Source organism: Miscanthus floridulus, chromosome 1, assembly GCF_019320115.1.
Source record: "Miscanthus floridulus cultivar M001 chromosome 1, ASM1932011v1, whole genome shotgun sequence".
Lineage (NCBI taxonomy): Eukaryota > Viridiplantae > Streptophyta > Magnoliopsida > Poales > Poaceae > Miscanthus > Miscanthus floridulus.
Window position 1 is genome coordinate 1,013,326 of NC_089580.1, and position 23,470 is coordinate 1,036,795.

At 42.2% G+C, this 23,470-nt stretch overlaps 2 protein-coding genes and 1 non-coding gene across 5 annotated transcripts; 2 read left to right on the forward strand and 1 right to left on the reverse strand.

Annotated features, from left to right (window-relative positions):
* The first annotated feature begins 2,669 nt into the window (after positions 1-2,669).
* LOC136470759 (protein PNS1-like) lies at positions 2,670-6,404 on the forward strand. 2 transcript variants are annotated; one of them, XM_066468497.1, is made up of 3 exons: positions 2,670-3,028; positions 4,035-5,246; positions 5,940-6,404. In XM_066468497.1, the coding sequence occupies exons 1-3, from the start codon at positions 3,014-3,016 to the stop codon at positions 6,123-6,125; spliced, it is 1,413 nt and encodes a 470-aa protein (XP_066324594.1). In that variant the 5' UTR covers positions 2,670-3,013; the 3' UTR covers positions 6,126-6,404. The 2 variants fall into 2 exon arrangements, with proteins under 2 accessions (XP_066324594.1, XP_066324598.1); XM_066468501.1 differs by having other exon boundaries at positions 4,035-5,103.
* Positions 6,405-6,788: 384 nt separating this feature from the next.
* Positions 6,789-6,861, reverse strand: TRNAE-CUC (transfer RNA glutamic acid (anticodon CUC)). The gene has a single exon. It is a non-coding gene; the product is annotated as a tRNA-Glu (tRNA).
* A 2,222-nt stretch (positions 6,862-9,083) lies between these two features.
* LOC136470772 (rhomboid-like protein 15) lies at positions 9,084-16,238 on the forward strand. Of its 2 annotated transcripts, XM_066468509.1 has the most exons (13): positions 9,088-9,353; positions 9,887-10,052; positions 10,512-10,815; positions 11,657-11,689; positions 11,793-11,884; positions 11,982-12,055; positions 12,160-12,254; positions 12,325-12,397; positions 13,375-13,517; positions 15,019-15,070; positions 15,153-15,206; positions 15,622-15,696; positions 15,848-16,238. In XM_066468509.1, exons 1-13 carry the CDS (start codon positions 9,330-9,332, stop codon positions 15,851-15,853), a joined length of 1,191 nt encoding a protein of 396 aa, XP_066324606.1. In that variant the 5' UTR covers positions 9,088-9,329; the 3' UTR covers positions 15,854-16,238. The 2 variants fall into 2 exon arrangements, 1 of the variants encoding a protein (XP_066324606.1); XR_010761869.1 differs by lacking the exon at positions 15,848-16,238 and having other exon boundaries at positions 9,084-9,353; positions 13,375-13,449.
* The last annotated feature ends 7,232 nt before the right edge of the window (positions 16,239-23,470 follow it).

A 23,470-nucleotide genomic window follows, 5' to 3' on the forward strand; every position in this document is an offset into this window, starting at 1 on the left:
GGGAAGTTATATCCCAAAACAGTAAGTTACCATTTTATTGGCTACACAGAAAAGTTAAAAGGTTTTCGTTTCTACTGTCCAGAGAGACATACAAAGTTCATGGAAACGAAACACACTGTCTTCCTAGAGGATGAATTGATGAGGGGGAGCATGGTTGCTCGAGAAATTGACCTTGAAGTGAAGCAGGTGTAAGCGCCCACTTCAATGATTCATGAGCCAATTTTCTCACTACCTGCTGTAGCTGCATCGACAGTGCAAGATACTATGGTGCCAACACCTATTGTTATTCTGTGGCAATAATGAATGAAAATGAGGAACCTGTTCTTCAGGATCCAATAGAACCAATTGCCACATATGAGGGAGAGCAACAACAGCCTCAAACAGAAGATGTGCCAAATAAGGAGGCCCCTAGAAGATCTCAAAGAGTTAGTACAACACTAAAGAATTTCAAATGGAGGATTATCAAAGCCTCGTTTGAAGAAGCCATGAGTAGTGATCAGTCATCAAAGTGGCTTGAGGCCATGGAAGATGAAATGAAATCATTGAATGCCAATAAAGTTTGGGACTTGGAAATAATTCCTAAAAGAGTCAAAACAGTAGGCTATAAATGGGTCTACAAGACTAAACATGACTCTCAAGGAAATATAGAGACATATAAAGTGTGACTTGTGGCAAAAGGCTTTATGCAAAGAGAAGGGATTGATTACAATGAGACCTTTTATCCAGTCTCATGTAAAGTTTCCTTCAGAATCATAATGGCATTAGTGGCACATTACGATTAAGAATTACATCATATGGATGTAAAGACGGCATTTCTCAACAGCGACTTAGAGAAAAATGTTTATATGGCACAACCGAAAGGTTTTGTCATGGAAGGAAAAGAACGAATGTGATGCCGCCTAAAGAAATCCATTTATAGATTAAAGCAAGCTTCAAGACGGTGATACTTGAAGTTTGATCAGACAATAAGGCATTTTGGGTTTGAAGAGAATGTAGAGGACAATTGTGTCAATACAAAGTTTAAGAATGGGAAGTTTATCTTCCTTGTCCTGTATGTAGATGATATCTTACTTGCTAGTAGTGATGTCAGTCTACTACTGGAGACAAAGAAATTTGATATGAAAGATCTTGGTAAAGCTTCGTTCCTTCTAGGGATCGAGATTCACCAAGATAGAAGAAAAGGGTATAAGGACTGTCACAAAAGGCATACATGGAAAAGATCTTAAAGAAATTCAGTATGCATAAATGTAGTCCCTCACCTGCTCCTATAGTCAAGGGCGATAGACATAGGGATTTTAAATGCCCCAGGAACCAATATGAGCTCAATCGATAAAGTGAAAGTGGTTCCATATGCTTCAGCTGTCGGAAGCTTGCAACATGCTCAAGTATAAACACGCCCTGACTTGACATTTGTTACCGGGTTTTACTTGGCAGATTCCAGAGGAACTCTGGAATAGAACATTGAAATTGATAAAGAAAGTCTTGCGTTATTTGCAAGGAACGAAAGGCCTCATGATGACATATAGAAGATCTGATTCACTCCACATGGTGGGATATTCAGATTCTGATTATGCGAGAGTGAATGCATATCCAGACGTGGATTTTCTATCATCTCGCAAAGGGGAGCTATTTCATGGAAAAGCTCAAAGCAAACTGTCACTATATCGTCCACAATGTATAACGGTTTGTAGCATGTTATGAGGCAACGGGCAGGTGAACTAACTAACGAAGTTCATACCCGGTTTAAAGGTGGTTGACGACATCTATATAGACCACTTAAAGTAATACTGCGATTATAATCTGGCAGTACAGTATGCTCACAACATAAGTCAAGTGGTGCTGCCAAACACATTGACATAGAGTATTATGTTGTGAAAGATAAGTCCGGGATCAAGTCATAAGTCTTGAGCATATGAGAACAGAAAGGATGCTCGCGGATCCGCTTACAAAAGGCTTACCACCCAACATGTTCAGAGGACATGGTGTTCAGAGAACATGTAGCTAGCTTGGGTTTAAGAGAAAGCCTAAAATATTCCTGGACAAAAGAAGGCCCAAAGATAAGTATCTATTTCAGAACAGAGTAGTGAGTTGTAGCTGTTAAGTCTATCGGCAATGGACCGTGACGATGAGACGTGCTCTATGAGCTAATCTGTAATGGAATGAACAAAAGCAAATGATATGAAAGTGAAAGATGGAATGAGATCAAGGGGGAGAATGTTAGTTGATCTCCATCAATAGGCCCAACGTCCTATTGGGCCCTATCTCTGCTCCTTGATCGGGGGAGCCCAACCCTAATTCGGTTGGAGGGCCCCTATCGCACAGCACACATAAAAAGAAGGTGGAGGTGAGGGCTCGGACTACGAGGTTGACTGGAGCCGCCATCCCACCTACAGAAACCCTAATACCGATCTAAAGAGCTGCTGCCAGCGACGGGATGTGCCCCAACCACCGCCGTCGCCCCTGCAGGTCTACACCGGCACCTCTGCAGCCCCACTGTATCGCCACCTCTCCTCTTCACCACCACGCCGAGCACTGGCGTCCGCGAGGATGCATCCACGGCAGCATCGACGTCCACGCTGCCGCTGCGGTGAAGCTCCGCAAGGTCGAGGAGCCTAACTACGGATCTACGGGTTACACAAAAGGTACTCACGTAGATTCTGACACCACGTATTTACAATTTTGGGTCCAATCGAATCATTTTGTGACAGCCGCACTGTACGGTAGCGCAGAGATGGCGAGCAGTTTGGCGTTTGGGTAGAAATTTTGAAACCACCAGGTAGGATTGCGGTTATTTAAGCCTTTAATAAGGGTGCATGGTTGTTGAGTGACCGTGCAGTAGCGCACAGGTATAGTAGCTGGTAATTCAGTGCTTGTAGTGCAATTATGGGAGCATACGATACCTCAGTTGAAGTTGAAATACTGCTGCAGTGCTGCAAGCCGTTTTAATGCTGATTGTCATCACCAAGCTAGTTCAGTAATGGAAGGATATAGATGGTAGTGCAATTGTGGAAACATGGGAGACTCCAAGGTAATTGAAGTCAATCAGTATGTAGTAATGGCATCTAAAAATGCATGTTAGTTTTGATTGTTATTGTTCCCGTTATGCCCTTTGCCAATACTATTGCTTAATCGGTCATCATGGCCATTGCGTGTGTATGCCTTGTTACTGTGATAGAATTGCTTATCCTCATAATGCGCAATGACTCGTGTTACTTGCTAATCTACCTTCAAATTGCAGCCTAAGCGGCTAAATGTATTTTGACCTAACAAACAGTGATTTACCATCCCAGTCTAGTTAGCTTAACGGACCTATAGAAGCTTCAATGTACAACAAATTAAAAATACCATCCTAGCAATTTCAGTTGTGTTCATTTTGGAAGGAATTTGTTGCTTATGTTTTTAAAAGAATATTGTATGACTGTATTTTAAGGGGAAATCTCGTGGACATTATATTGATAGAATGGAAAATTCCCCCCTAGGCATTACTCCAATATTAAGCCTTCGTTTAGGTTCATTGCTTTTTCCAAAGCAGGTAAACTGATGACAATGCTTGCCTTCAGGTGAAATTAGTTAATTTTCTGTTTATCCGATTTGCAATAAGACTAAATTTGCCCCCCTCCCCCTCCCTCAATATTCTTCTCATTAAGCACTATCTTCTGCTCTGCACTAGCATAAACATGTATGACATCGCTCGATTTTTTTATATACCTTGTGGGTATTGAGAAGTCATTGCTTTAGGCATGAGTTTTCTCTTTCATAGTTCACATCCAATTATTATATTTGCATTATGGCTTTAAGCACAGTATAATGCTGATAGTAACACTCTTATATGTCTTAAATTGAACAAAAGCTAACAACTAATGATGTAGATGTGAGTTACTGAGTTTGCTTAGTTTTTTAAAGGACTCAGAATTCTATCGCTTTGCCTATTGACTTGAGCTTGTCAGAAATGAAAGAGCACATTTCCTGTTACTGATTTTTCGTGTTTCTGATTGAACCGGCTTCACTTTACTAACATTCCAAATCTTCCTCAGGCGGCTGTTGAAATTGAAGAGCAAATTTATTCTCCAGCATTTGGCAACATTGAGGTCCAGGATAGTCGTGGTTGCTGCAGTGGTTTCACAGGCAGTGTAACAAAGTTGCTGTTCATCTTTCATCTGCTTGCTTTCATTGCCCTCACAGCATTCCTAGGCGTCCAGGCCTCTTCCCACCAGAACCCTGCCTACAAGCCCTTCTCCAACTTCATCCCTCTAGTATCCTCTGTCATAGTATCCACAATTGCTGCCTGCTTCTGGGTTATCCTTGCTGTCACAAACCCTCCAAAAGCCATCAAGACCTCTCTCTGGGCTGCCCCTGTTTCTGCACTTGCTTGTGATGTAGTCATACTTCTAGTCGGCAATACTGCTGCACTTGGTATAGGAGCGCTTGTAGTTGTATTTGCAATTGCGGCAGGATTATACAGTTGTTGGGCCACTGGCCCACGTCTTAAGCATGCCTCTGATATGCTTTCCGTTTCTGTCATCAGAGCACATTTACCGCTTACTACTTCATGCCTTGCTGTCTATGTCCTTCTTGCAACGTTTGGGTATATGGCCTTCTGGACAGTTGCCATCAGCTGCATTGCTGCCGCAGAAGGGCACTTCATGAACTACAGGATGGCTTATGTGGCAGCACTTCTAGTGAGCATGGCATGGACCATGCAGGTACTGCGCTACATTGTCTATGTGGCAGTGGCAAAACTGGCACATGGACGTCTCATCTATGGGATTCGCATCCCGGGTGGTGCTTTGGAAGCATTCTGTGGCACGATATTTGGCCCAGCCTTTGGGGACATATGCATGGGTGCAATGGCTGTGCCGGTGAACTCAGCAGTGCGGGGATTGGCTCGAGCAATGAAGACAGCAACTGGGGGCAATGATGAGTTCATTTTCTCAGGACAGGGCTGTTGCTTTGCTGTATCAGAGAAGATGCTGGGACGTGCTAACCGTTGGGGTTTTGTGCATGTTGGGGCGCGGAGGAAGGCATTCTGTGTGGCTTCGCGGGATGTGTGGTCGCTTTTTGTTCTCTGTGGAATAGCAGAGCTTATTGATTCAGACCTCACTGGTTCGTTCTGCTTCCTTTCTTCCGTTACATCAGGCGCATTGGCCTCACTGGTTTCTGGATCATGGGCACTAGCCATGGATAAAGATCAGAAGAAACTAGCTTTGCCCATATCCATCTATGCATTCCTAATCGGTTATTATATGGTATTGCACTCAATCTCACTCCTATTTTTCTCTGTGTTTATCAGTACTAGTGCAACCCAATTGAACTGGCTATGTACTTTTGTCTAAAAGCAGCATATATATGTTGATTTCAACATTTGTATGCCACACCATGATTTTAAGAAGATTTAGTTGATACCATCCTAAGGCTTGCATATTATAGTGTGCATGGGAAACTATTAATTAGTCACCATCAAGCAACCTCCTAGAAATTTTGAATTTATATTGCTTTTAGGGTCTCAGTGGAATCTAGCAGCGACGGAGCCAGCGGTGGGGCTGGGGGGGCTCTAGCCCCCCTACCGATCCTGGGCACGTGGAGCCCCCCTAAGCCCTCTCTTAAAATTTTATGCATATATGTATTAGGTAGGAGGGGCTAAGGTTAAGAGAAGATAAAAAAAACCTCTATTCTTTTGTTCAGCCCCTCCTAAATTTTTTTTTGGCTTCGTCCCTGGAATCTAGTAATACGCCTACCTCTCTACCATATTGTTCTAGATTCTTCGGCTATGAGGGAATCAGGGTTACATGAAAGTGAGATACCATTATCTTCCACACACAAAAAAGGCGAATAGATACTGTTATATATCCACTTGCTTTCATAGATTACCTAGTGTGGATGTTGTTTTGCTGTTTGTATGCCCTTTCTTTCTGATTTCGTTTTCTTGCTTTTTGTGGCAGTGCCGGATGATGATTGCATGGCCACAAGCGTGTGTGGCTGCGTACCATGTCGCATATGCAGAGAACCCGCAGAACCCTCAGCTGGGCACGCTGATACCAGATCATCTGCGCGAGCTCCAAGCAATGGCTGCAGATCAAGATCGTCCCAGAGCTATCCATTCTTCTGATGACATTGACAGTTCATAGATTCTTCCATTCTTTCAGTCATTGCCCCCCTGATCCCTGGAGGGTAGACACCTCGGCAGCAGACGTAGACACATAGTTGCAGATGCATGCTGATGGTTGAGGCTGTTGGGCTCCTGGCTGGTGCAGACGATAGTGTGTGCTTAGTTCTGTAGATATTGGGCAAGTGGATAGCTAAGAAAAAAAGAGAGAAGTGGTTAGATGATCCAGACAAAAGCTTGTAGAGGTACAGAGTTTAGCAAAACAAACAAAAATACAGAATTAAATACATTGTTTCAGATTTTCCCAGAGCCCGGAGGCGTGTTCTTGCCCTCGCACTGACACACTGAGCGCGGCTGCGATTCCTGTGCTGTGCTTTTTTATCTGCTGACGAGGCTCTGGTACTTGTACTTCTCCCGGCCACTGAGATGCGTGCGTCAGGTGGGACTTTCCCAGTAGAATGTAGAAATGTAGAATGCTCATGGCTTCGGAGGAGTTTTTTTGCCAGTAGAATGCTCGTGCCCTTGCTTGCAATTACCAATTATTCTTTCGTTTCCTAATCAACTGTCGTGCTTGGTAAATAAGGAAGAACCAATATAGCTGGCAAAAATCAACTGTCGTGCACTCGTGCTTGGTAAATAAGGAAGTACCAATGTAGCAGGCAAAAAGAGATGGGAAGCAAAAAGATTCCGTTGCCGGGACTCGAACCCGGGTCTCTCGGGTGAGAGCCGAGTATCCTAACCAGCTAGACTACAACGGAGTTTGGTGACGTGATTGATATTAATCTTGAAGACTACAGCATTCACATTTGTATACCGTCCTAAAATTATGGACATATCTCTCTATTATCAGTGTGATGAAAGCGAAAACCCATGAAACCCTACATTTGTATGGTAAATATTCAAAACCTCCCCCTTTTACTATCTACTTTTTTCAATATAGTATAGATATACATTCATCCTTTTTCACCCTTATGAACATATGTATGCACACATATATCTATCTCTATGAGCACCTCTAAGAAAGACTAACCTAACAAATTCTTAGATTGGCGAAGCCACCACAAACGTCTCACTCGTCAATGGCCATATCGCTTATCAATGAAAAATTAAATCTTAAAATAAATAAAAAATGTTAGCACCTTAGTCGCCCATGCAGGACACACACTTAAACCGTATAGTTGAAGCTCTTTTAATGTGAATGGTACTATTTGCTCGTCACATGTTAATTTGTCACCGTCACTTTACTTGGTTGTTCTTCCTATTAAAATGTGATTTCGTTGTCACAAAAAAACTATATATATAATTATGTGGAATCATATATCAAATACAAAGGCGACCACTGTAAACAAGCAAGTGAATTGTCGTTATATATCTCTTGTTATGAAAACCAGGCTTTTACTTGAGATACTATGTTTAGTTAGTAGGTGGGGAGGGACAATTCCCTTCATTAGTATTTGCTTTGTGTTGCTCCTTATTTTTTTGTTTCGTTTCTGCAATCCACGTTAGCGATATTATTTATTCCTACTTACTAAGGCTTGTAGATATTGAAGGCATCGGCATTGAATTGGATACAATACCGAATCAACGTGGTATTGGAATGGCTTACAATGCCAAAGCTATTGTTTGGATGTACGCAGAATTGACCCATCTTCTCTCCCCATCTCCACCGCACTACCAGACCCTTCCTGTAACTGCATAGGAAGAAGGAGAGACCGTCGGAGCCTAGGGAAGAGGAACATGGAACTAGGGAAGAGGGGCGCCGGAGCCAGACCAGCAGAGGCGTCGGGCCTAGGGCGCACTCGGAGAGAGAGGCGTCGGGCTTGGGGCGCACGCGGAGAGGGAGGCGTCGAGCTTGGGGCGCACACGCAGAGGGAGGTGTCGGGGAAACTCGACCGCGACCACAAGGGAGCTCGACCTCGGCCATAGGGGAGCTCGCCCTCAGGCATGGATGCGCCTCCACAACTGCTCGCGCATGCGGAGGAAGAAGGGGCGCCGGATACATAGGAAGAAGGGGGCGTCGGATGCGAGGTCGCCGGATGCGGAGGAAGAAGGGGTCTCCGGCCATGGAGGAGCTCGAGCACGATCACGTATGCGCGCATCTCCAATTCCCCCCAATACGGAGGGTCCGAGCTCTGTATTGTGTGCGACGGGAAGCAGGTGTAGCGAATACCTGTTTGGCATTGAAGTTGGTTTCCAATTCCAAACTCTAAACCATCCAAACAGGGGCATTTGGTGCTATCCAATGCCAATGCCAATCCCTGAGCCTCAATGTCTACATCCAAACATAGCCTAATTTTCATATAGCTCGATCATATTCACGATCTTGTGTAGTATTAAAAATAATGATAAATTTTCATTATGTATATCATACACCTATATAGCGGATTAATCCACCTGGAGTATTGCTCTAGGTTCTTTTTGGCAGGGTTTGAGTTTTTTTTTTCCAAAAAACAATGAAATGACGACTTTGGTTTTTTGGCAAAAGAAAAAAGCTTCAGTTTTGTTTTTTCATTTTGGTTTTGGTTTCAAAAACTGTTCTCGTGTGTGTGCACGTCTAAGACTTTATAAATCTACCAGGCTCCAAATCTCTGTTAAAGAAGGCTTAAGTTATTGGAGTCAAATCAAACTCGCTCCTCTATAATTTGATTAACAGATTCTTTGCACGTCGTCCAAAGCCACGCACTTGATAGTCAATATGGTAATGCGGCCAAGCCGAACCCAACACAACCCAGGGCAACAAAAGCCCTGTTATACAGTATTACTTTAACAATACTTTTCAATAGATAAATAATATTTTTTTCTCACAATAAATTAGCAACGTAAGTTAAATTTCAGCTAAACCAACGTGGCCCACAGGAAAAGGCCCGACGACCCTTTTCCCGCACGACAGATCCACCGTGTGGGGTCTTTGGAACCTTCTATCTATCCTACTATATAAATCATCCGACGCTGACATTACAGGTCCAGCCACTGCTTCATCCTTCTTTTCACGCGCCGTACAAGAAAGGGAAGCTTCGACATTTTCCGCAAAAAAAAAAAAAAAAAAAGAGGACCGAACCGGCGACCCCCAACCCCTTCAATCCGCAAAAGCAAGCAACGGCTCAATTGCTCGGGTCCCCCAAAGCCCTCGAGATCTCGGCTGCTGGTATGGTGGTGTGCCCTTCCCCTTCGCCTTCGAAGCATCGATCCGAACCCCTTACCTGCTCGCGGCAGCGGCGTGTCCGAGATGCGCCCCAACATCATCACAGAGGTGCGATTTCTATTCTTGGCTCCGACTCCGATACTTTGGATCTAAGGCGCATTCGCTTCACGTCGCTGCGGAAATGGTTTCCAATCCCCTCTGTGAGACAGGCGAGATCCGGTTTTAGGCGCTGCTAAGGATGGCGAAATCCGTCACAATTGGCAGGGTTTGAGCTGGTTGCTGCGGCCTGCAGGGATTGGGGGTGCAGTTCAGGGGGGGGGGGGGGGGGGGTGCTATGATTATGGGGTTTGTTTGTCAGGGGAGTGCCCATGTAGATTGAGCTAGGGATGGGGCGGTTTGCATGCTTTGGACCAGGTTTCTGCTGTGACATGCTGTTTCTGCGTATAGGGTTTGGCCCCCTGGTTTTGGTGTGGTTGCGGCTGTTGGGTATTATAGGTTGTCACGAAATTGTTTGGGCTAGACACTTGGAAGGTGGCTTATTGTGGTGTACTGGTGTATGTATCTAGATGGTAGCATGGGGTTTGTTTTGATACACTGTTTAGCTTACTATGGGTTATGATGGCATTTTTCCATGGACGCAGGCTGGGATTCCAACTAGGTTGAACCAGTGGTGGAGCAGCATTCCATTCGTTACTTCTGGTGTTGTCTTGATATGTGGAGTAATTTATCTGCTGTGCTTGTTGATTGGCTATGACTCCTATGCGGAGATATGCTTCTTGCCTTCTGCAGTAGCATCGCATTTTCAAGGTCTGTCTCCTTCTCACACTTTTCCTGGTAACTAAACATGTTTCTTCAACATTTTAGAAGGTATAATGCATAAGGAAATTTCCTTTGTCATTGTTTAATGTGGGCCTTTTGAGACCTTACTTGCACTCCTGTCCTGTGGCAAACTTCAATTATGTTAAATACAAGTTCTACTTGTACCTCTTGATGTAGTGAATAGTCAGTTACCTGCTATTGTCTGGTGTGATATCCTGAGAAATGACGACAAGCTTTTGTTAATATCAAATCTTCACTACTCTAATATTCTGAACACTGAAGAAGCTCGAAAACTGCTTATACATTTTTAGAATGAACTATTTGATGTACACATGCTTTAGCCATAGTTACTTCCTACCCGTTCAGATTATGCCAGACTTGCCCTTTTTCTTTGGTATATCTAATTGTCCACTCTGAGCCCCTGACATACTTCATAATTTTCTTCAGTGTACAGGTTCTACACATCTGTTCTCTTTCATGGTTCTTTGCTTCATGTGCTATTCAACATGCTTGCCTTGGTACCCTTGGGCACTGAGCTGGAGAGAATTATGGGATCAGTCCGCCTCTTATTCTTGATGTTCCTTCTTGCAACAACAAATGCAATTCTCCATCTCACAATTGCTTTCTTGGTGGCTTACAATCCTCTGTATCCTGTTCCAAATCTTGTGAATGAATGCTCCATTGGCTTTTCTGGAGTAATATTCTCAATGATTGTCATTGAAACAAGTCTGAGTGGTGTGCAATCACGAAGGTGTGTTTCCTTCTATGGTGATCATATTTGATGACCTATACAAGCTTTTAGCAGATATGTGAATGTCTCACAAGAACTTAATATAAACATTTTATGTAAAAGTAAAATTTCGTGTACTCAAATTGTCTGTGCTGATTGCTGAGGGATGCCTAGGAATTCTGTCCATCTTTTGTGCATGCCGAATATATGATTCCATTGATTGTATATTGTATAAAATGTTCAAATTTTTTGTAATATTGTATGGTTACACATTCAAATAGTCTACACAGCTTGAGTATTGTTTATTGTTATTTTATCTATTCCAAGTGGTTACTGAAATAGGAACAATTCGCACTATTATAAGGGAACACGTCTAGTGCAATTTCATATGTGCTGAAGTTATGCAGTTATGGAACAATTTAGTGGCTCTAGAGAAGATGAGAATCCAAAGAGGATTCTCCAACATGCGACTATGAGAGGGAGCCATTCAGAAAGTTTTCCATAACCCTGGTATCCATGCATGCTGGCCCTGTGATTCATGTGGAAAGTTATCATGACTACACCCGAACATAAGTTTGCATTAGATATCTTTCCCCACAATAATTCCCAACAAGACCTTTTAGTTCTTGTTATTTTCTAACCTGTATGCCCGATGTATAGTGGCAAGAGCTTGATAGTGCCAGCAGTAAAAAGAACTATCTAGAAGTGTCCAATTTAATTTTTCTTGATTTAGAAAGATTTTTCCTTACTTGTATGCCCAAAGAATTTCTATTTATTTTTCCAACTTTCTAAATGATATTAGTTGTGTTTCAGTTTTGTGATATTAATTTCATACAGTTTGACACCCTCTCTCTTTTTCCAGTGTCTTCGGCCTCTTCAATGTTCCTGCAAAATGGTACTCATTTTTCGCATGTGTTGATGCTATTCATTTCCGGTTACTAGATAGTATTGGAGACCCACATCTTATGTAAAAAAAACTTAAATGCGTACAATGTCAGGTACGCATGGATTTTGCTGGTGCTATTTCAGTTTCTCGCAAGCAATGTTTCATTGCTGGGGCACCTGTGTGGCATCTTATCAGGATTTGCATGTTTGTCCCTTATATCCTTCTTACTTGTTAAGTCTTCACGAGCTATATTATACTTTTTTAATCATGTTCCTTGCTGAGCTTATTTATTTGGCACCAGACACTTATGGGCTGTTCAACTACTTGCTTCCTGGGCCATCATTTTATTCTAAAATCGAAGGCTTGCCAGCACTAGTAAGTTTTGCTTAAATGGTTTAAGTTATCCTGACCATACGATCCATCTTCTGTATGAGATGTTTCTTATATCTGTATTTATTGTCTGATGTATTGGATGTCAGTCTGTTTGTGTGAGGCGTCCCGGCTTTATTATGTGTACTGGAGGCACTACTTATGGTCAGCTTCCAACATACTCTAACACGTCTGCTGCACCAAGGTATTGTTTCAGATTGATTCCTTTTGATGTAATGCTCACAGAAGTAATATGTTATTCTTTTAATTTACAGTGCTCTCATAAGTGAAAATTTCTTGAGAAATATATCTTCATGGATGCCTAGCAGACACACAGCAACTGCTCAGGTATTGAAAAAATGGCAATGCCATATACCCAAATATGCTCATACTTGCAATAATTTTCTGTTGGTGATGTTCATCCTCTGCTTAGGGTTTAGCAACCATTGTAGAAATTTACTGTAACCTGGAAGGCTTTTGGGGCTTCTCCAATCTGATTTGTTTTTCACCTATTCTGTGGTGGCCTAAGTATCTAGCCATGGCTTATGGTAGGAGTTATAGACATGCATGTTAAAAGTTTTGATCTGCTGAGAAATCATTAGATTTAGCTCTCTGATTCACGTAGATTTTCCTTGAAGCTGTTTGTTAAAGCTTCCGAGGAACCTGGATCAAAACTGAATCCTTCCATGGAAGAATACAACATATTAGCAATTTTTTATGTGACTTTTATGCAATTTGTTCGTCCAACTGATAGAAACTTATTCCAAACATTCCTCTAAATAAAACAAAAGGTTCTCCTTTTCCAGTACTTGCATTTAAAAGAGTTCTGCACTTTTTTTAACACCTTTCTGTGAGTTTTTATAAAAAAATAATCCAAAAGCTTCATGAACAGAAAGTTATATTGGATAGTTACACAGTAAAACCTACAACCTGCTAGATTCCTGGTTATGGAAGTTAATTTCAAGATTAATACCACATGATACGTGTTAGGTCACAATATTGTCCTTCTGTGTCGATCAGTACATTACAAATTCATAAACTATCTTTCTGAAATATGTATTACCTAACTATCTTGCTTGGAGCTAAAGGTTTTGTTGTCATTAGCTACTTCCTACAGTATACCCCTCCGTCCAAAAAGAATCTCATTCTAGTTTTGTCCTAAGTCAAACTATTTTGTAGTGTACCTATTTGGTATTATAAATGTTGGTAATCTTCTTTATAAACTTGGTCAAACCTAAGATAGTTTGACTTGCCAAACTAAAACGGCATTCTTTTCGGAACAAAGGTAGTGTGAGCTTATGAATTTGCTGATTTTTCTCCTTTAGGAAGGAGAAGACCCAAGGTTTCCTGGGAGAGCACGAACACTTGGTTCTGCAGGAACTGAACCCACTGCAAGGGAGGCAAGTGCACATTTGCATGCTCGGTTGTTGGATAACACAACTCCAAGTGACCCACTAACGAATACACAGTAATGCATGTTCTACTTGACATTGCTTTAATGTATTACACTTCCTGTGTTTCCACGTATGCTTTGAAATCAGAAAATCACATGAAGCAACGGCAACTTGGAATATATCAGATGATCTCTTCTAAGTTCTTTTTTTGGCAAACACTATGACTCATGTTTTGTTCTTCTATTCTAAATCAGATACTTATCCTCAATAAATAATTAGGTCAAAACTATTTTTTAGCACTTGTCTTTTGTTTTTCTATTTGCACCGTGTATACTTCCTGCCTCCTGTATGTCAAATCCTCCCATGAAAAGCTGTCATAGCCCTTATGAAATAATTCATATCAGTAATAAGTTTCCTTTTATTGACAAATTGGTAATAAGTTTCTGTTTGACAAATTTGGGGAAATCACTTTTGTAAAGACTATGATCTGAAGTAAAACTCTGTTGTATCAAGGGATCCTGTTGGAACTTTGTTTGGTTTTGTTTAGCACTTGTAGGCTTGCCTTTTGGTGAGCAAGTTTAGCTCAATGTGCTTGAGCCAATTTGAGCGTGATTCAGATGCACACATGGTTGATATGGTAGCTTAGCAAATCAATTATATTTGCATCTCATGTGAAAATTCTTGCTCCAGTGAAGTTATGGTAAACTGACACATATAGATAATAATAGTATGTGATACAAAGAGAAGGAAGTGGTAGTTTATGTTGGAGCACGTTCACAGCCTTGCTGTTCTTTTTGTTTTGTTTCCCAGACCCAGCAAACTTTTTACCAATTGCGGAAGCATGCATACTGAAGCAATAACTGAAATGAAAAATAAATAACACAGGTTTCCATTATCTAGCTTTGTATATGGATAATGTTGTTGACAACACTACAACAGTGAACTTTTATTGTTTGGTTACTGCTGGTAACCTGAATTCTTGCGGGTGCTGAGAATGATGCAACCTGCGTCTGGAATCTATAATCTTGAATTTTTTATTTAGTGGACAAGCACATGCTATGAGCTAATTGTAAGGCAAGCAAACAAAGCTCCTAATGCTTCTTCTTTATATATATATATATATATATATATATATATATATATATATATATATATATATAGGGAGAGGCTATTCAGTAGCCGGCTACAAAATAAGTTATTCTGTAGCCACCTCCATTTACTATAATTTTATATACTAATTTACCATAATATCAATACATATTTACGATAGTTGGGTTACTATAACACATGGGGATATTTACCATAACGTTATATTAAACCACTTAGTAAGGAGTTACTATAATCTCGTAAATTAACATAGTAATTATCATAACTCAAAGTGGCTACAGAATAAGTTATTCTGTAGCCAGCTACAGGATAGTAGTTCTATATATATATATATATATATATATATATATATATATATATATATATATATATATATATAATATAAAAAATCTCCCTCAAAAGTGTTCCATTTTGTTGTTATCAACACATCTGTGAATCAGTACTCTAATACGAGGCTCATATCAACAGGCATACAGCTGTGAACACAGTCAGAGCTGATGCAACGGTGGCAGCTGAGCAGGTTCCGTGTTCTGTCCCTTATTTTGATTTTTATTGGTTTTCTATTGGTTTAGTAACAGTTCTTGGTTACATCCTTACTGCAGGTTGATACATTTGATGAAGAACTTAAGAAGCTGATTGGGATGGACTTTGAAAAGGTATTTCAAGTCTTGTTCTGAATGTTAATTACTTCATTGCATTTAGTACATTTCCCATCTATCCTATCATGATGGTATACTGTTTGATCATGTCCTGGCCTCTACCTAAGCCACCTATATTAAGATTCACAACAAAGTGCTTCAACAAAAACAAAAATGGCCTATTTCCACTGTTGGTTATCTGTATTTGCCTGTTTTGATGACTTTTTCAGAGGTTTCAGGTAAGTGCATTGGGGGATACACATGCTAGGTTATACTAATGTTAGAAGGCAGAGATCACACCTTAATAGTCACATGTTTTTTAAGAGCCCACAATCGTTTCAGTTTTTCGTCCACATTTCTGGTTTTGCTTATGTTGTACATATATGCTATGGCTGTCAACTACCTCACTGATGAATTGATCATATTGCTGCAGACTCAGGCTGAAGTTGCTCTTGCTGCAGCTGATGGAGATCCAAATGTCGCCATTGAGATTCTGATGAGTCAGCAGGTTTGTGTAGTTATATGTGAGCTAATCAATTGTTGATAAGTACTACCTCTCCATGAAAACAGTTGACGTTCTGACCAGAATCTGCTCCACTAATTGAATTTTGTTCCTCGACATTAATTCGTTTTTTCCATTCCTATGACTTCAAATCTAGGGTTGAAGTTTGACCATAAAGAACAAATTCAAAGGAAGCACGATGTCGAGCCAATTTTTTTCTTACAAAGGTTCAAAAAGTAGGCTGTGATTTGGGAGTGGAGCATGGTGTAAATTGTGTGCCATGGTGGGTCTGAAAAAGGATGGCTGCAATCTTGTTTATGCCGGGGTGCCGAAATAATAGTGTGCAGCCTAGTTGCATTTCTCAAGGCTGCTGACTCTAGAATTTATGTAAAGTAGAAATTAACGTTGGATGTTCTGTCAAGACTTTGAAATACGAACAATCAGAAAATGCTGAATTTGATCTGAAAATAGATAGTGATTGTTTTAGCTTGCAGATTATTACAATCTACAAGCCAGGGGAAATTAGATTATTGGGCTCTGTGTGAATCCCTTTTAAGATGTGTGATGAATCTGTCCTGCGCTGAGACTTTTTTAGTTTGGCATGTGGATTGGAACAACCTGCAAAAAATAATCCATAAAAATAAACAGGGTCCTGAGCTGTTCGTCTGATGGTTTCTACGACTGATAAGCCAGCTGAAGCTGATTTATTGTTAGAGAAAAATATTGTAAGGCTGATAAGCTACGCTGATAAGTTCACGGGGCACGCTGGCTGGTTTGCCATGAAGCAGTTAAGCACTACGACACCATGGAACGTTTTAAGCAATATGTTGAGGTAGATACTATTGATTTTCTACGTGGTCAACCTTGTGGACGTTTGCGTCCTGAATTCTTTATTGAAGAATAGCATCCTGAATTATCGACGATTTAAGCCATGGACTTCTTACGCGGTCAATCTTGTGGACGTTTGCGTCTTGAATTCTTTATCGAAGAATAACCTCTTGTTATTGACGTGGTTAATCAAGCAGATTTTACCTGTGAGTAGTTACTATTGTTGATCAATTTACTTGTGAGTAATTGCTATTGTTGATCAAGCCATGAATTTCACATCTTGAATTCTTGATGTCATCCATTTTTGTGGACTTATGCATTCTTGATGCCGTCCATTTTGTGGACTTGTGCATCCTGAATTCTTTATTGAAGAGCATCTTGAACTAACACGGTCCATCCATGTCACGTACTTCGATTTTAGTAATCGTGGTAATCATCTTTGACGGAGCAGAGAAACAGTTTCATTATTTTTTCAGCAGAAAGTTAAACCAAATCATTGTGTTTCATTTTTTTTAGCAAATGAGTTAAAACAAATCATTTGTGACATGACAGAATAATGGGCACATTGGTTTCCTCATATCTCTTGTCTAGCCATCTCAGTGGTATGGATGCAACACTTACATATTGCAACAAGTATCCTTGTAAAGAATCATGTTTAGGCTAGATGTACTTCTATTTGGCCATGCTATGCTATTTATATATAAGCTAGCCATCCATTTATGCAGGTATGAACCCCAAAATTGTATTATCATTGTCACTAAAGTGCCATGCTTCTTGTATGAGTTTCATATAGAACCATGTCAGTGCTTGGACAACAAACCATCACACTTTTTAGAAAAAAAAACTTATCATACATTTTTTTTTGCGAAATGTGATCACAACAATGAACATCCGGAGGAAGATTCTTTTCAAGAACCAAAGGTGTTAGTCGTATAAATATCTGCAATGATTCCTTATATAGAGAAAGATGGCAATAACATAGCAATAGTGGAAGAGATGTCTAAATGGGACTCTAAAGTGGTAATGTTGTCAGATGCCAAAAATAGTGTTGTCATAATGATTTGCTCATATCTCAATACTTATACTTACAAATGAAGGTTTCTTCCACACGTTTTAGCTAGTAGATAAGTGACTCTTATGGTGGGCATGGTCTGATAATAATCCTAGCCATTCTAAGAAATGTAATAACGAAAAACACGGAAACTGAAAGAGTTAATTTATCTATGAGAACTTTTTAAGCTCGTGTGTTGCATGCTTTGTATTAAGGGGGAGACGAAAGGTTCAAGATCAGCATGGGGTTACAAAAACAACTACAAATGCTTGTTAAATAAAGGGAACAACCAACTCAATCTAACAAACATCAAATCCGCTAGCCATTCTAAATCAAATCCAACAAGACTACTCATCGATGTATGCTCTACTCGAAAGCTCGATCCCATCCAATATCCATGATAGCTTGTTCTAGAGCAGAGGGTGCACCTTGCAGATTGACTTCCTGCACTGCAACAATTAGGCCTATTTGCAAGTTTGCGGACAAGCTCGCTTGCAGTTCTACCGAACCAACAATATTGCAATCGGTGACACAAGGACCACAAGACTAAGGAATAGGCACCACTCCGATCATGGAATCTTCATCTCCAAGTGATTCCTAAATAAATGTGCATGCATCCCCAAATGATCTATACCAGCAATGTACAACTAGTGTACTTATATAGTATTAGCCATCATCTAATTATAGGTGTCAAAAACCAAACATCAACTCTATGGAGGTGAAGCAGATTGGCAGTTATGATTCTATATATAGTGGAGATTATATCACGAGAAACTAGATTGGCGGTTATGATTTATAAAGCTGGAGTAGCAATGATGATTTGGTTGTCTCTGTAAACAATGGAGTTAGTGTTTATCCTGACAAATTGGATTGGCGGTGATGATTTGGTTCTCTCCAATATCTCGGTTAGTATATAGTAATAAGACATTGGATTAGTTCTCCCCAATCTCTCAGTTTGATGATTTGGCTCTCTCCAATCTCTCGGTTAGTATATAGTAATAAGACATTGGATTAGTTCTCCCCAATCTCTTAGTTAGCTACAATGGATTTAGTTATGAGAAAGATGGAGTTAGTATATATCAAAAGGAAGTAAGAGTGGATGAGAAGGATGGAGGTAGTATATATCATAAGAAGGAAGAATGGAATTAGTTATGAGAAGGAAGAAGTATATATCATAAGCATGTGTGTAGTTAGTTATGAGAAGAAATAAGTTATAGTGGAGTTAGTATATATCATAAGGAAGAAGCTTTCGATACCAATAACAATACAGATCCAACACAAATGGGACAATAGTACACATCCAACACAAATAGGTGGTCTAATAATACAGATCCAACACAAATGGGTGGTCATGGTCGTCCGAGGAACTATGTGTGTTGGGTTCATAAATCTGGGGTCCCTCGCGGACCGGCTTCCCCGCAAAGGCTCGGCCCAAGCAGACAGCGCGCAACTCATGAGCCGGTGAAAGGTCCTAATATGGCTAGAGGGGGGGGGTGAATAGCCTATTTAAAAACTACAAATCAACTAGAGCAATTTGATTAGTATGACAAATAGCGAAATGCAAAGTTGCTCTAGCTCTACAAGGGTTGCAAGCCACATATCCAACAATTCTAGTTGCAATGATTTCTAGGCACACAACTGCAATGTTATTACTCACTAAGAGCTCTCAATCTTGCTACTTTAAAGAGCTCCACTAGATGAACTTAAAATAACAAAGCAAGCTCTCAATTCTAATTACACTAAAGAGCTTGCCACAACTAGTTTGCAAGAATATAAATGAGTGAGTAGGATGATTATACCGCCGTGTAGAGGAGTGAACCAATCATAAGATGAATACTAAATCAATCACCAGGAGAATATCAAAGGGCAAGAGACAACCAATTTTTCTCCTGAGGTTCACGTGCTTGCCGGCACACTACGTCCCCGTTGTGTCGACCAACACTTGGTGGTTCGGCGGCTAAGAGGTGTTGCACAAACCTCGTCCATACAATTTGGACACCGCAAGAACCTACCCACAAGTGAGGTAACTCAATGATACGAGCAATCCACTAGAGTTACCTTTCGGCTCTCCGTCGGGGAAGGCACAAGACCCCTCACAATCACCACGATCGGAGCCTGAGACAATCACCAACCTCCGCTCAACGATCCTCGCTGCTCCAAGCTGTCTAGGTGGCAGCAACCACCAAGAGTAACAAGTGAATCCCACAGCAAAACACGAATGCCAAGTGCCACTAGATGCAATCACTCAAGCAATGCACTTGGATTCTCTCTCAATCTCATAATGATGATGAAACAATGATGGAGATGAGTGGGAGGGCTTTGGCTAAGCTCATAAGGTTGCTATGCCAATGCAAATGGCCAAGAGGTGTGAGCTTGAACCAGCCATGGGGCTTAAATAGAAGCCCCCACGTAATAGAGCCATTGTACCCCTTCACTGGGCACAACTTGGGGTGACCGGACGCTCCGGTCAGTTCGGCCGGACGTAGGACCCTAGCGTCCGGTCGCCCGATGCTTGCCACGTGTCATCGGCTTCAAATGCCGATCGCCCGATCTCAACGGTCAAGTGATGACCGGACGCGCTGCTGCAAAGTGACCGGACGCTGAACCCCCAGCGTCCGGTCGTTTCTAGTAAGCATCCATTCATGGAAATCCATGACTGGACGTGTCCGGTCAGGCTCGACCGGACTCACCCAGCGTCCGGTCACTCAATGTTTCCTCTGTGCGCCTCACATCAGCATACGTCAGCACTGACCGGACGCACCTAGCCAGCGTCTGGTCAATCTTCGTGCCAGCGTTCGGTCACAAGATCGAGACGCGTGCTCACTGCTGCTACTAACCGGACTCTGAACCCAGCGTCCGGTCACTGCTCCACCAGTGTTCAGTCACTCTGTGAACCCATGTCTTTTCTGTATAGGGCGCCGGTGGCATCGTCGGACTGTCTGCACTCTACGGGCGGACACTCCACCGGTGAAGTTTCTAACCCTTGCTCAAATGTGCCAACCACCAAGTGTATCACCTTGTGCACATGTGTTAGCATATTTTCACAAATACTTTCAAGGGTGTTAGCACTCCACTAGATCCTAAATGCATATGCAATGAGTTAGAGCATCTAGTGGCACTTTGATAACCGCATTTCAATACGAGTTTCATCCCTCTTAATAGTACGGCTATCTAACCTAAATGTAATCACACTCGCTAAGTGTCTTGATCACCAAAATAAAATGGCTCTTACTATTTATACCTTTTCCTTGAGCCTTTTGTTTTTCTCTTTCTTCTTTTCCAAGTTCAAGCATTTGATCATCACCATGCCATCACCATCGTCATGATCTTCGCCATTGCTTCATCACTTGGAGTAGTGCTACCTATCTCATAATCACTTTGATAAACTAGGTTAGCACTAAGGGTTTCATCAATTAACCAAAACCAAACTAGATCTTTCAGCCGGCCCAAGTGTCTAAAACAACAGGCCAAAAGGGCGGTCTAGTTACCGACCGGAAGGTCAGGTCGAGGAGGAACAACGCCCGCTTGTCGACTCTGGCCCACCTCTCCGACCAGAGCGCTCACTTCGGTCTCCAGCACCTCTAGACGGTCTCTCCAACTAGAAGGCCTGGCAAAGCACTACCTCTGACTCTGACCCTACGTCTCCGACCGAGGTATGCAAAGACCCTGCTCACTACTCTTCTCCGATTGGCGCAACCAGAGCCAACTGGGACCAACCAACTGGGGACGCCGACCCGAAAGGGACCAGGGAACGAATGGAGAAAGCAAGGCAAGGCGCTCAACTCAAACCATGATACCAGGGACCATACCCTGTCACCTACAGGAACAGTACTCTGCAACCGCCCTGACACAAACAGTATTGTAGGCACCGATATTTTCCTCTACAATATTGTGAGCGCCGCTAACTCCCATACGGTAAGGCCCCCACATGCCTCTGGGCATCGACAGTGTTGTGGGCGTCGGGATTTACCGTACCAAGTGAACATGGTGAAACTCCTCACATGCCTCTAGGCATCAACAGTATATACAGGTGCCAACATCTATCATATCTGAAAAAAGACAACATAACCTCCCACGTACAACCGACATCCAACAGTGTTATGGGCGCCTACCATCCTCCTGTACCCACCGGCATGGGCAACAAGACTTAGAAGCATACGAACTCTCTCCCTCTCACTTGTAAGGCCATCCCCTTTGAAAGCATCTAGGCCCCTAGTTGGATTTTGGTGATTAATGTCAATACAAGATTACTATGACTAACATGTGTTTTGCAGAGACAATTAAGTTAGGTCATGGTAATAGAGATCGATTGGGCAATCGAGGTTGTCATGCCCCTACGATGGAAATCGTTTCGGTTTTCAAAGGATGGACGACAAGGTTAAGGATAACTAGTTCTAAGTGTCGATTAAAGTTGGAGAGACACTTAGAGTAGTTTAGGACTTTGTTTTTCCTTTGGCCGTACTATGAAGGGGGGTATGAACGGGTAGCTTGACCTAGTTGAGTCTAGTGAGTTAGGTGTGGTGCACACTTGTTAAAACTAGCTCTAGGTAGCTCCTATGAATGCCTAAGATCCTTTGGAGCAAACTTCATTCACATATGTTCGGAAGTTGGAAGTGAATGGAGGGTCAAATAATGACCGGACGCTGGCTCCGGTGCGATCGGACGCTGGCCGCAGGGTCCGGTCAGTTTATTTGACCGAGAAGATCAAGTCTGGTGTGACCGGACGCTGGGAGGTCATGTGACCGGACGCTGAGGGCCAGCGTCCGATCGACTCCAGTAAGGGTCCAGACTTGGAAAAGAGTGACCGGACGCGTCCGGTCAGTGTGACCGGACCCTGAGTATCCAGCGTCCGGTCGTTTACAGTAAGCATCAAAGAGTGACCGGACGTGTTCGGTCAGTGTGACCGGACCCTGAGTATCCAGCGTCCGGTCGTTTACAGTAAGCATCCAAGAGCGACCGGACGTGTCCGGTCGGTACTGACCGGACCCTGACAGCGTCCGGTCATCACTTGAAAACTGTTTCACGGGTTGAACTAACTGGAGCGTCCGGTCATCACGACCGGAGCATCCGGTCATCCCGCAGAAGCTCATAACGGTTCGTTTTTCAGGCTGGCTTATAAATAGAAGCTCCACTCGTGAGTGGAGTATCTTTTGCTCATTCCAACAGCTGAGAAACACGTTTGTGAGTGCCAAGAAGAGCAAGGTCCTAGTGAGGTGTTTGTGATTCGAGAATCCAAGAGAGTAGCCTCACTAGCAAATCAAGAGTAGCAAAGTGTGCATCCATCTTCTCATTAGGCTTCGCGTGGTCAAGTGAGAGTTCGTGCTTGTTACTCTTGGTGATCGCCATCACCTAGACGGCTTGGTGGTGATTGGGAGTTTGGTGTTCACCCGGCGGAGCTTGTGGGTGACCCAACTCAAGTTGTGAGCGGTTTTGGGTGATTCGCCACGACGGAGTGTCGAAGAATCAACCCGTAGAGAGCACTTGATCCTTGCGCGGATCAAGGGGGAGCTACACCCTTGCGCGGGTGCTCCAACGTGGACTAGTGGGGAGTGGCGACTCTCCGATACCTCGGCAAAACATCGCCGCGTTCCTCTCTCTCTCTATTTACTTTGAGCACTTACTTTGAGCATTTACTTTGAGCAATTCAATACTTGTTTTCATTTCCATAAGAATTGCTTGCTAGAGTAAGTTTGGAACTTAGAGTGAGAGGTAGTTGTGCATTAGTTTGATATAAACACTTTTCTAGGCACAAGGGGTTAATTGGGCTATCCGTATGATTTGATTATTGCAAGAAAATTTAGAATTAGCCCAATTCACCCCCCCTCTTGGGCATCTTGATCCTTTCAATTGGTATCAGAGCCTCGTGCTCACGTTTTTAAGCTTAATCGCTTAGAGCAAGAT